Below are 12,303 nucleotides of genomic sequence, written 5' to 3'. Positions count from 1 at the left end.
ATGGATGTGTGCAAATGCAGATCGATTTGCTCCAGCCACTGAGGAGAACCGGGCAGAAGAGATTTTGGGGGCACACACAGAGCCACAGAGCTTTGTAGAATTATGGGATTGATACACTAGTCTAAATGCAGTCCACTAGTATAAATGCAGTCCACTAAATGCAGTTTTAGGTCTATGTGTTTCCGGTAATATCGTTGACCGCTCATTCTGTATGTTCCGTGGCAAAAATACATTTTGTCCATCACAATGGTGTTGACCCCTGGAGCATGTGTTTAAAACATTTTGAGCCTGTTCAATGACTTAGGGGGGGGGGAATTGATTCACTGAGGCAAATATGAGAAAAGGTTGAATCGATTTTTATGAATGAATAAAAAGTGTTGTGTGTTTTAAATCAATGCGGTGGCCTTTTCAACAGAAGTGCCCCGAAGTGCAGTGCAACCTGCGGTTCTTTTGGGAGTTATTGGGCGAGTGGCAAATGTCACTTTTGTTTACAGGTTGAGCTCCTCAACCTGCGGTGAGAATTCAGCTCTGAAACGAGACCCGGTGCCTCCATAATAATAATACACTTTATTTGTATAGCACCTTTCATGACATGAAATGCAGCTCAAAGGGCTTTACAGAGCAAGAATACAATTACAGAAAAGGTACAACTAATTTAACAATAAAACAACATTAAAATAAAAGCAAAAAAGGCAGTGAATCAGGCAAAACAGTGAGGACACGAATAACAACACAGAGATTTAAAAATCAACTAAAAGCAAGAGTGAAGAAATAGGTCTTGATCTGTGCTTTAAAGCTATCCACAGAGGCTTTCTGTCTTAGGTCCCTGAACAAGTCTCTGAAAGTCCTCTTACCCTACACACACACACACACACACACACACACACACACACACACACACACACACACACACACACACTGTAGGGTCCTCTCTCTCTCACCCATACACACACACTCGTACATGCACACACCCACTCAAGTCTCATTCTCAATCTCTCTTACTTTTCCCTACAGAATAGACTTTATTCGCCATTTGCACGAATGCATGTACTGTAGGAACTCCTGGAGCTCAGCTCAGCATTTAAAAAAAGACAGACAAGACAGAAAGAACATACATCATACAATACTACATACTGTATATCCTACAAAACTATTTAAAAGGACAAATAACATAATAAAGTACTTCATATTCTAACTAAAATCAGTGCAAACGTAGTGCAATTCATCTGTCATGAATCATGATTCAGTTCACCTATTTCCTATATACACAATACTCCCTCACACACACACACAGCACACACACACACACACACACACACACACACACACACGCATGTACACAGGGGTCAGGGCGGGATTATAGGATGAAGGAGGCGAGGCCATGCCACGCTGGTTTAGTTCAGGCTCAGACCAAAAGCCGCTCACGGTGGCAACTGGTGACAAAAACACAGATGAACATCTGCCTCGGCTCGCGCGCCGTGTCGCACCTCCTCCTCCTCCGCATCACAACTGTCGACGGATGGGGACCATTAATCCATTGAGACCGGGAACGCAGCTGTGTAATTTCTTTGATTTCTTTGGGCTATTCAAAAATAGCAGATACAAGCTTGTAGATCTGGTATTTTTGAAACATTTTGAAAATGTGTGCAAATCTTTGAATATATACTTTTTTAAAGCAAACATTTTCAACTCAAATCTTTGCTTCTGGGGGGGTCCCTGGAACAACATATTTTTAACAACATATTTTTAGATGGGGGTCCACGGCCAAATACATATCATTTTGGGGGGTCCTTGACATGAAAAAGTTTGAGAACCACTGATATAGTTAGGTTTTAGAAGACATATGTAGAATCCCCAGAAGTAATGATTTGTGTTACAAATGTTTGCTTAAAAAAAATATATATATATTCAAAGATTTGCAAAAAAAATTTTTTGAAAGAAAATCAGATCTACAAGCTCATAGCGCGGCACTCATTGCCGCACTATGAGCTTATATATATGCTATTTTTTGATAGCCCAAAGAAATAATAAAAAACACACAGATGCGTCCCAGGTCTTAATGGGTTAACACCATGACACGTAGACTCCCGTGACATTTATTGTGAATAAGTGTCTCTCGGTTCTATTTCGGAAGGATGCAAAAGGGGGGACCATCTTTTACCCCCCCCCCCCCTTCCACCCTCAGGATGACTTAAGTGTCAGATGATGAGGCAGTGGACCGGCTGCTCCGGCGGCGTATAGCGGCGCATCATCACACAACACAACGCGGTGGTCCAGATGGGTGGAAGTCAGCGGAGGCACGCTGTTTGAAATGAAGCTGTTCTTTAGGGGCGTTTCTTTTCTTTTTTTTTTCCCGTAAGGAGGAGAATGATTTGTTTATCTACTGATTGAATGCCCTCGATCAGATGCAAACATCCATCCACAGTTATAACCTCTGTTATCTAAACAGTTTGGGTGGGAGGACAAAATGCTTTCGTGTTTGCCTGGAGGTTTGCAGAGGAAGTTGTTGTTACTTGGGATACTTTTTAGTTTTGATATATAGATATTAAAAAAAGGATATCGTTGCTGTCGGGGCAGAAACAGTTTTGGACATTATTATGGAGGTTTATATTCTAACTTTTTGTGTTTTTTTTTCGTAAATCATTTTCTCGGGGAATACGGCTTCCTAACTGATTTTCCGTACTACCGACATGCAGCGGATGTCTCCCAAGAATCTGGGTCAGACTCAGGAGTCATTAACAAAAGGACATGTGCTTTATACTCTCTATGTGTCTCGAAGCGTGTCGTTTTGGACCGTTCACATCTTTTTGAACCGTCTGAACTGATCCATCGAGGTTTTTTCTAGCCTGGAAAATTGCGAAAACAAAAATTACCCCTTGTCAGATTTGGTCTGGCACCGCTCAGTTGTGATTGGATTTCACTCCCTCCGAAGCAGTGAGGGACCAAACAGGGCATTTTTTGAACTTGCCCCTTGGAAATACAGGTTCCACACTGAGATTCCAGACTAATGTCGACGCAGATTAACATATAAGCCTATACAACGACGATCTTAAGTGTCTCTGTGAAAAGTGAATATCATTGTATGCAGCACATGGCCGATGGACCAGATTTAGCCAAGTCAATATGCACGTTAATTGTCTCGTACTTTAATGGAAGTGCGTGAGGACGATCTTTTTTTCCCTATACATTGGACAGTTTTGAGATGATGGACTGATGCATGCAACCCATCACCAACGCAATATGGGAGTGGAGTGTCTGGATTCTTATGGAGACGACGTCCTGATCTAGTATGCGTTCAAAGATCATTTGTCTTTATACTTTACATTGAAAACCTATTGCAGCTGTAAATTAAAGTGATACTAATTACTGTTCATTTACTTTAATCTAGAGAGGTCTTATCTCTTGGTGCTGGCTATGTGAGAAATAGGGGTGTGCCGATACACTAATTTCACGAAACGATACGATACGATATTGGGCTCACAACTTCGATACGATTTCGATACGATACGATTCGCACTTTTTTTATTATGAAAATATATGGGGGAGAAAAAAAGCAAATGCAAACAAATAATTCTGTTTTTGCATTATTCAGACATGCAAACTTGTAGCTTTTCAGCTTCCACTAGCCGTTTTGAATCCAAATAGGGCAATAGTGTGACACCTGACCCGAAAAAAAACAAACATGTTGTCGCCCTTTTCACCTCGGGGCTGTTTGCATGCCTGATTATTATTATTGTGTAAAAAAAAACCGATATATTTTTTCCCCAAAACGATACATATCGTCACGAAAACGTATCGCGATATATCGCGGGAAAGTATTTCCTCTTTACCGGTACAAACACAACATTTGTTTAACCCATTTAGACCATGAGGCCGGTTCTAAAAACGCTTTCTAAATCCTTTGAAAAACTTCAAATATTTATTTAAAAAAATAAATATTTATATATATGTTGCTATATACTGTACATAGCAACAGCAGCCCCAAAAGGGTTCCCGGATTGAAAGGTATAGTTACGTATAGGGGTTCCTGATCTAAATGGGTTTAGACCGGGAAAGTATCTGTGTCGTTTTAGAATGTATTTGGCTATTCAAAAATAGCAGATATACAAGTTCATAGCGTGACCTATGAGGTTTGCAAAAAAAATAATCACGATAAAAAAAACATATCTACGTGTGCCGCGCTATGAGCTTGTATATCTGCTATTTTTGAATAGCCAAAGTGTAAAAATCATGGTTATAGCTCAAATCTAAAATGACACGGATGCCTTCCCGGATTGAATGGGTTAAAAAAGAAAAAAGAAAAAAGTGGTGCTGATGTCCAAAACTGTTACTTTTCAGGATGTAATCTTTTAAAACCTATATACTTCATTGAAACTTGAGTCCTCCAGGGCTCTATAATTTTTTGTCACTTTACACCTAATATCTTTGCTGAAGCATAGGGATGCTATAGAGTGGTTCATGTGAAAGAAATTCTACTAAAAGCTTCCTATCACACAAAGATTTGGCGGCCCCCCTGTAGTAACTCTTGAGGACTCCCCCTAGGGGTACCGGACCCCCTTTTGAAGACCCCTGCGATTAGGGGTGGGACGATATGGGTACCTCACGATACGATATATATCACGATATTAGGCCCACGATAACAATATATATCACGATATTAGGCCCACGATAACAATATATATCACGATATTAGGCCCACGATAACAATATATATCACGATATTAGGCCCACGATAACAATATATATCACGATATTAGGCCCACGATAACAATATATATCACGATATTAGGCCCACGATAACAATATATATCACGATATTCGACAATGTTCGATATATTGCGATATCACGATATTCGATATATATTGCAAGAAATTTCACCAACGATATATCACGATATCTGAAAATATCGATATATTGCGATATCACGATATATTGCATGAAAATTCACCAACGATATATCACGATAGTCATTGTATTCAATTCATAAACACATAAAATAGCACCAAACGGTTCAAAATCATCATTACACAAATACAGAGTAGGAAAAACAACGTATCACAAACTTAAAAAAAATACAAAATAAAAAATAATATCGATATTTTTCGGCAGTATATCGATTATTTATCGCGGAAGAAAGTATCGCGATATATCGATATATCGATATATCGTCCCACCCCTACCTGCGATAGGGTTCAAGTGGTTAAAAATGGTGTAGCATTTGCAAGGAATGACTGGCATGTTCTCCCTGTGTCTCCTAGGGTAGTTAATACCCTCACAAAAACATGTAGTAATCCTGGTCACTATACTGCCTCCCCCTGGTCAGCCGGGGCGCCTGATGGAGGGGAAGGGAACTGGTTGGAATAACGTGTTCCTTCCACACGCTACGTCTTACCCGGGGAAACTCTCCCCTGTCAGGTGACAAGAAGGTCAGTTGGCTCTCATGCATTGAAGGAGGCATGAGCTCGGCCCTGGGCTCCCTAGGCTGGTAGGGGGAGTGTAGTGCCCAGGCTCACTTAGAAAATTGGCACCGGGTGAAAAAAAGGGTTACAAAATCGAGGGATAAAAATTAGTTTAAAAAAAAAAAGGGGAAAAAAAAGAATGGCTGAGGGGGGAAAGCGAGCATATAGCCTAAAGGCAGACATCCACAGTCACACAAAACGATTACGGTGCAGACGGTGTCAGGTCGTTTTCAAGGACTGGCAAATGTCACAAAACGAAGTGGTGCTTTTTCTTTTCATCTCTTGAGAGCCATGACATTCTGGGACACATTCACATCCCGTCCGAGGCCTTCCAAAGAGCGCGGCATGTGTAAAAACATGTCACATTTGGTCGCGTCCGGGGCCCCCAAAACAGCACGACTTCTTCACCCTCGGCGCGTGGCGGGCCCGGCCCGGCTCGCGGCAGACAGCCAACCGCTCGGCCGCAATCGACCGGCGGTTGAATAACATCGCGGTGCGATGGCCGCAGACGGGGCAATCAATGGCTTACTCTGCAAAAATTACGATGCGAGGCCAACGGGGACGAGACGGGCCAGAGGGGGAAGAAAAAAAAAACGAGGATATGACTGCTGATTTGCTTACTGCAGATTACGCTAACAATGTCATTGAGGATTTCAGGAAGGCGGTATATATACTATATATATATATGCGCAGAGGGCACGGTGTGGGGGAGGAGAGACAGCAGGGGTAATAAAGACCTGAGTGAGAGAGAAAGAGGGGGTGTTGCAGAGAAAGTCATGGAGGGAATGGACTCTGTGTGTGTAAGAGAGAGAGAGCGAGCGAGAGAGAGAGAGAGAGAGAGAGAGAGAGAGAGAGAGAGAGAGAGAGAGAGAGAGAGAGAGAGAGAGAGAGAGAGAGAGAGAGAGAGAGAGAGAGAGAGAGAGAGAGAGAGAGAGAGAGAGAGAGAGAGAGAGAGAGAGAGAGACAGAGAGGGGTGCAGGCACAGACTTAGGGAGAATAAGAGAGGAGAGAGAACGCAGGCAAAGGCAGTCTGGGTAATGGAACAAGTGTGTGTGTGCGTGTGCGCGTGCGTGCGTATAGGTGCGTGAGAGAGAGAGAGAGAGAGAGAGAGAGAGGGGAGAGGTGTAGAGAAAGACATGGAGGCACCGACTTTGGGAGAATAAGAGAGGAGAGAGAACACAGGCAAGGTACTTGCGTGCGTGTGAGAGGGAGAGAGAGGGAGAGGGAGAGCGAGAGAGAGAGAGAGAGAGAGAGAGACGTGGGGGGACAAGCCGGACAGAAATCTGCTAATGCAAATGTCGCTTTAAATCACGGTGTCTGGTTAGGGAGGACATTATGCAAAAGAAGCCATCCCCTCGGTGATGAGAATTGACAGCCCCGGTGTAACGGCCGCATAACTAAGCAGAGATTTGCATAATCTATAAGGCAGGGCCGTTGACCTCCTCGACCCCGTGTAAAGCACGGAGGAGGCCAGGCTAATTAAAATAACCACGTCCAGAACCCTTGACTATGGCCTCGGTTGACATCATCACACTGAATCACATCAGCCGGTCACTCTGCAGTACATCGCCGGTCACCGTCGCGAAGAAACCTCCTATGTGTCCATATTTTAACTTTCTTTGTTAGTAGTGAGGAAGAAATTATATGGCAGCTTATAACTAACCTTTATATATTATCATCACTTATAATACTTCTACGATACATTATGATATTTGACAGCTTGTAAGAGTCTAAATGTCTCCACTAGGCCTAATAGCTATTGTTTTGTACAGCCTATATGTATATATATATGTATATATATACATATATATATTTGTTTTTATCCCACAATTTTGTAACCCTATTTTTTACACCCAGTGCCAATTGTCTATGTAATCCTGGGCACTACACTCCCTCTGCCAACCTAGGGAGGCCAGGGCCGAGCTCATGCCTCCTTCAATGCCTTCTTATCACCTGACAGGGGGGAGTTTCCCTGGCTGGACGTAGCGCGTGGAAGGAACACGTTATTCCAACCAGTTCCTTTCCCCTCCATAAGGCGCCCCGGCTGGCCAGGGGGAGGCAGTATAGTGACCAGGATTACTGCATGTTTTTTTCGTGAGGGTATTAACTACCCTAGTACAGCCTATCTTGTGATGGTTCGGGTTGTCCTTCAGGCAGCTAACAGTATAACTATGATCTCGGCCCTGAGCTCTTGGCAGAACTGCCGTACCACTGACATGAGTGTTAATGTACTTTTGATCATGATATCATGTACATAAAGCATCACCACCACCACCTAGAACAGGGGTCTTCAACGTTTTCAGGCCAAGGACCCCCTAGCTGAGAGAGAGATGAAGCAGGGACCCCCTACTCTATACTGTATAAAATTGTGTTTCAGATTCGTTTTTTTTTCTACTTAGTCTGCTATTTTTTCCCTCTACACCTATAGCTCTCTTTGCCAAAAACAGCCGATCTACAAGCTCTCAACGCCTCGCGCTGCGAGGCGTTGAGAGCTTGTAGATCTGCTATTTTCGGCTAATGTTCTCCTCAGAAAAGGAATTCTAGGGTTCAAGTGGTTAAAGGTTTCATGACGTTCAGTTTTACCACACATTAAAAGTCTTTGTCATGGTCCTTCAAACGTGTATAGAAAGTTTTAACAAAAAAATTCCACTCTATTGATCCACGGCAGAAGTTTTTCTCTATCTTTGCCTGTGTCGCTGGTGAGGGATTTTGCCTGTCAATCATCGCCTCTGCTCCGCCCCCCCCCAAAGGAAAGGATAGGGGAGGGGAGGGGCGAGGAGGAGAGTGGGCGGGATTAATCGACTGTGACCTCACTGTCGAAGGGCCAAGCTCAGATTACTTTTCAGCCTAATTATTCAGAAAACCCCAGACCACAGAAAATCCACTGAATGTTCAAAGTTCAGATTTTTTAGGTGTATTTGAGGTCATAAAACCCCCAAAAAAACATAAAAAATAGAAAAAGTGAAAATGAATGTCATAGAACCTTTAATGTAAAAAAAACTAAATCCTATCACACAAAGATTTGGCGGACCCCCTGTACTAACTCTGAGGACCCCGGATCCCCTAGTGTGTGTGTGTGTGTGTGTGTGTGTGTGTGTGTGTGTGTGTGTGTGTGTGTGTGTGTGTGTGTGTGTGTGTGTGTGTGTGTGTGTGTGTGTGTGTGTGTGTGTGTGTGTGTGTGTGTGTGTGATCCCCTAGGGTCCCGGACCCCCTGTTGAAGACCCCTGACATAAAGCATGACCAACACCACCTAGAATATTGTCTCGACTCCTATGTGCCTCATCGATTGCCGATTGATCCAGAATTCCGCGACAGTAGTACAAGTAAAAGTTGCAGATCTATCTGATCCACAAGCTACGCGTTTTGAGCTTGTAGATCCGCTACTTTTGAATTTGAAAAAAGGTTGAAAACCACTGGACTGGACGGTTGAAGTGTCTATAACTGGGTGTTGTGTGTCTTCTTTTGTGTTACAGCCATAAGAACAGGGCGCAGGGCTGGCCGCCCCCTGGTCCGGGCTCCTGGGGGGGCCTGCAGGGACCCCCTTACTGCTGGGACAGCATGAACATGTCCTCCAGAGAGGGACGGGACTACCTCAGCAAGTAAGACTACACACACGTACGCGCGCACACACACACACACAGGCACACACGCACGCGCGCACGCACACACACACACACACACACACACACACGCACACACACACACACAAAAATGCACACACAAAAATGCACACACACACACACACACACACACACACACACACACACACACACACACACACACACACACTCCAGACACACTCCAGACACATAACACCTACAGCAGAACATTCTCCTACAATACTGATCTTCCTCTCTGCCTTAATCCTCTGCTCTTTTTACTAATGTATTTCCTCTTGTTTTTTTCCTCTCCTTCCACTCGTACCATTCCTTTACCTTGACAACAATCAGATCAGACTCTCATGTACCTGTAAAGTGCTGAGTGTGTTGTGCTTTGGGGCGTACGCACTAGACAGTATGCAGCTCGTGTCATTATAATGCATGAGCGGTGTGGTAATGTCCTTGTGTGTGTGTGTGTGTGTGTGTGTGTGTGTGTGTGTGTGTGTGTGTGTGTGTGTGTGTGTGTGTGTGTGTGTGTGTGTGTGTGTGTGTTTTTAGTGGGCTATACCTGACTGATTTGTAACACAATTTCAGCCCTGTCTCCTCAATCGGAAGCTATAATCAAATCATTTCATTTGTGATACTAGTGGTTTAAAGTACTCAAGTACTGTACTTAAGTAAAAAAAAAATAGGCATTTTTACTTTACTTGAGTATTTCACTCCACTACATCTCAGAGGCAAATATTGTACTTTTACTCCACTACAATTATTTGAAAACTTTAGTTACTAGTTACCTTATAGATTGATTATTATTGCAAAACATACATAAACCACTTCAGCCCCTATATACATTTCGGCCATTTGAAAATAGCTGATCTACAAGCTCACTGTGAGCTTGTAGATCTGCCATTTTCAAAAGATTTTATACATAATGAAGTTGTGAAACGGGACTTTCTGCATAATGAGTACTTTCTACTTTTGGTACATTTTGATGCGCAATACTTTTGTACTTTTACTCAAGTCAATTTAGAATTCCGGACATTTACTTGTCACAGAGTATTTCTACATTGCAGTATGTCAGTATGTCTTTTCCCACCACTGATACTATAGCTTTGGCGAAGGAAGGAAGGAAGGAAGGAAGGAAGAGTGGTGTATAGAGTTTGTAATTCCAGCAGCAGGGCACCCCACCCCATCCCAACACCCTGCTTATCCCATTAAGACCTGGAACGCATCTGTGTCACTTTAGATTTCTTTGGCTATTCAAAAATAGCAGATCTACAAGCTCATAGCCGCGCTATGAGCTTGTAGATCTGCTATTTTTGAAAAATCTTGAAAACATTTTTTTTTTTTTTTTTAAACTGTTAGGATTTAGAAAACATTTTTAAAGAATCGCCTCAGGTCTTAATGGGTTAAACCACTTATCTCTCGCTCTTGATCTCTTCTGTGTCTCTTTCATCTCACTTCAGTGTTGGTGTGTGTGTGTGTGTGTGTGTGCGTGTGTGTGTGTGTGTGCGTGTGTGTGTGTTTAGTATCTGTTACTGTTCAGTTTTCAAATAATAAATAAAAGCCAATCCGCTAGTTCAAAACCTGTCGCATCGCGATGAGTTTTGAGCTTATAGATCGGCTATTTCTGCTACTTTTGTAGGGCATTAATTTACGGGGGACGGGACGGGGGGGACAAAAAAAGTTTAAATATGGAGACAAGAGGTTTTCAAAACCGTTACTTTTCAGGATTCAAATTCAAAAGTATCAAAAGTATCAGATCTACAAGCTTCGCGCTGCGTTTCGAGCTGGCAGATCCGCTACTATTTTTGATACTTTTGTGTGACACTGTAGTAAATTATGGAGATAAGAGGTTTCTGCCCGACAACAGCGACATATATGCTTAGCAGCAACTTGCAAGTCATCCTTCCTAGTATTCATAGCTAAAAAATACTATGCATGTTGAAATCGAGCTGAAGAGCGAAAATGCCACGGAGGGGGGGGGGGGGGGGGGAGCCTGGTAATTTGAATAATTTGACAAAATGAGCTTTTAAACGGAATTGAGCTGAATGAAATGACTCACACGGTGAATATCTATACAGTATTGCATTCCTCTCCTCTCCTCTCCTCTCCTCTCCTCTCCTCTCCTCTCCTCTCCTCTCCTCTCCTCTCCTCTCCTCTCCTCTCCTCTCCTCCCCTCCCCTCCCCTCCCCTCCCCTCTCTGGCTGCCTCCTGTTCTGTGACTGTGAGAGAACACGGAACACAGAACAACAGAATCACATCTAAACCTGTAACTGAGCGCTGGCAGGACGGCTCTGTTCGCAGAGAAAAAGGCTGATGGCTTAACCCATTCAGACCGGGGAAAAGCATCCGTCATTTTTAGATTTTAACCACTTTAATCATTATTTCATACTGTGGGATTTTCAAAAATAGCAGATCTACAAGCTCATAGCGTGGCACTGAGTGCCGCGCTACGAGCTTGGAGTTCTGCTTTTTTTTTTTTTTTAATCTTTCAATGTATATATTTTTCTCAAATCTTTGCTTCTGGGAGTCCCTGAAACAAAATATTCTACAAATGTTTGCTTTAAGAAATATACATTCAAAGATTTGCTCAAATTAAAAAAAAAATCTTTAAAAAATCTACAAGTTCATAATGCGGCCCAAAGAAATGATCTTAGTGGTCTTAGTGGATTAAGTAGGGGTTACACTGCTATCCAGATAGTGTCACAATTGGATTTCTAGGAGAGAGTGATGCCGAGGGAAAGATTGAAAGAGAGAGAGTGTGTGTGTGTGTGTGTGTGTGTGTGTGTGATGTGAAGGAAATTATTAATTCTGGAGGAATGTTATCCAGCAGGTTTTAGTGAACAGCGGACAGAAACGGTTTGTGTCACTGTTTTGTGAGAACTCCAAGACGTATATGTCAAGGGACATCACATGCAAATGTGTGTGCGTGCGTGCGTGCGTGTGTGCGTGCGTGCGTGTATTCACTTCACACCTTGCATTGATATTGGTGCCATATTGATGACTGTTGTGCACTCATGCATTTGTGTATATTTGTGTATGTGTACAGTATGCTATGCCCTATTGACCTAGCCATTGTTTCAGCACCATAGACAGCTCAATACAGGTCCAGCCAGTGTTTCAGCACCATAGACAGTTCAATACAGGTCTATTCACTGTTTCAATACCATAGACAGTTCAATACTAGCCTCGCGTGGCCAGACAATATCACACGACACACTGCGTGGATATTAGTCTGGTC

At 42.9% G+C, this 12,303-nt stretch overlaps 1 protein-coding gene across 1 annotated transcript in view; it reads left to right on the top strand.

Moving 5' to 3' along the window:
* LOC308080492 (FERM and PDZ domain-containing protein 4-like) overlaps positions 1 to 12,303 on the top strand; it is a gene marked incomplete at its 5' end in the record, with an annotated part of 118,376 nt that overhangs the window by 61,389 nt on the left and 44,684 nt on the right. The window contains one exon of the mRNA XM_080422389.1: positions 8,934 to 9,059. Coding sequence (XP_080278515.1) covers positions 8,934 to 9,059 — 126 coding nt within the window. The remainder of the gene's footprint in view (positions 1 to 8,933; positions 9,060 to 12,303) is intronic.

Source organism: Gymnoscopelus braueri, assembly GCF_963280865.1.
Source record: "Gymnoscopelus braueri genome assembly, chromosome: 24".
In the NCBI taxonomy this organism is placed as follows: Eukaryota; Metazoa; Chordata; class Actinopteri; order Myctophiformes; family Myctophidae; genus Gymnoscopelus; species Gymnoscopelus braueri.
This window is presented reverse-complemented; position numbering and strand designations above follow the sequence as displayed.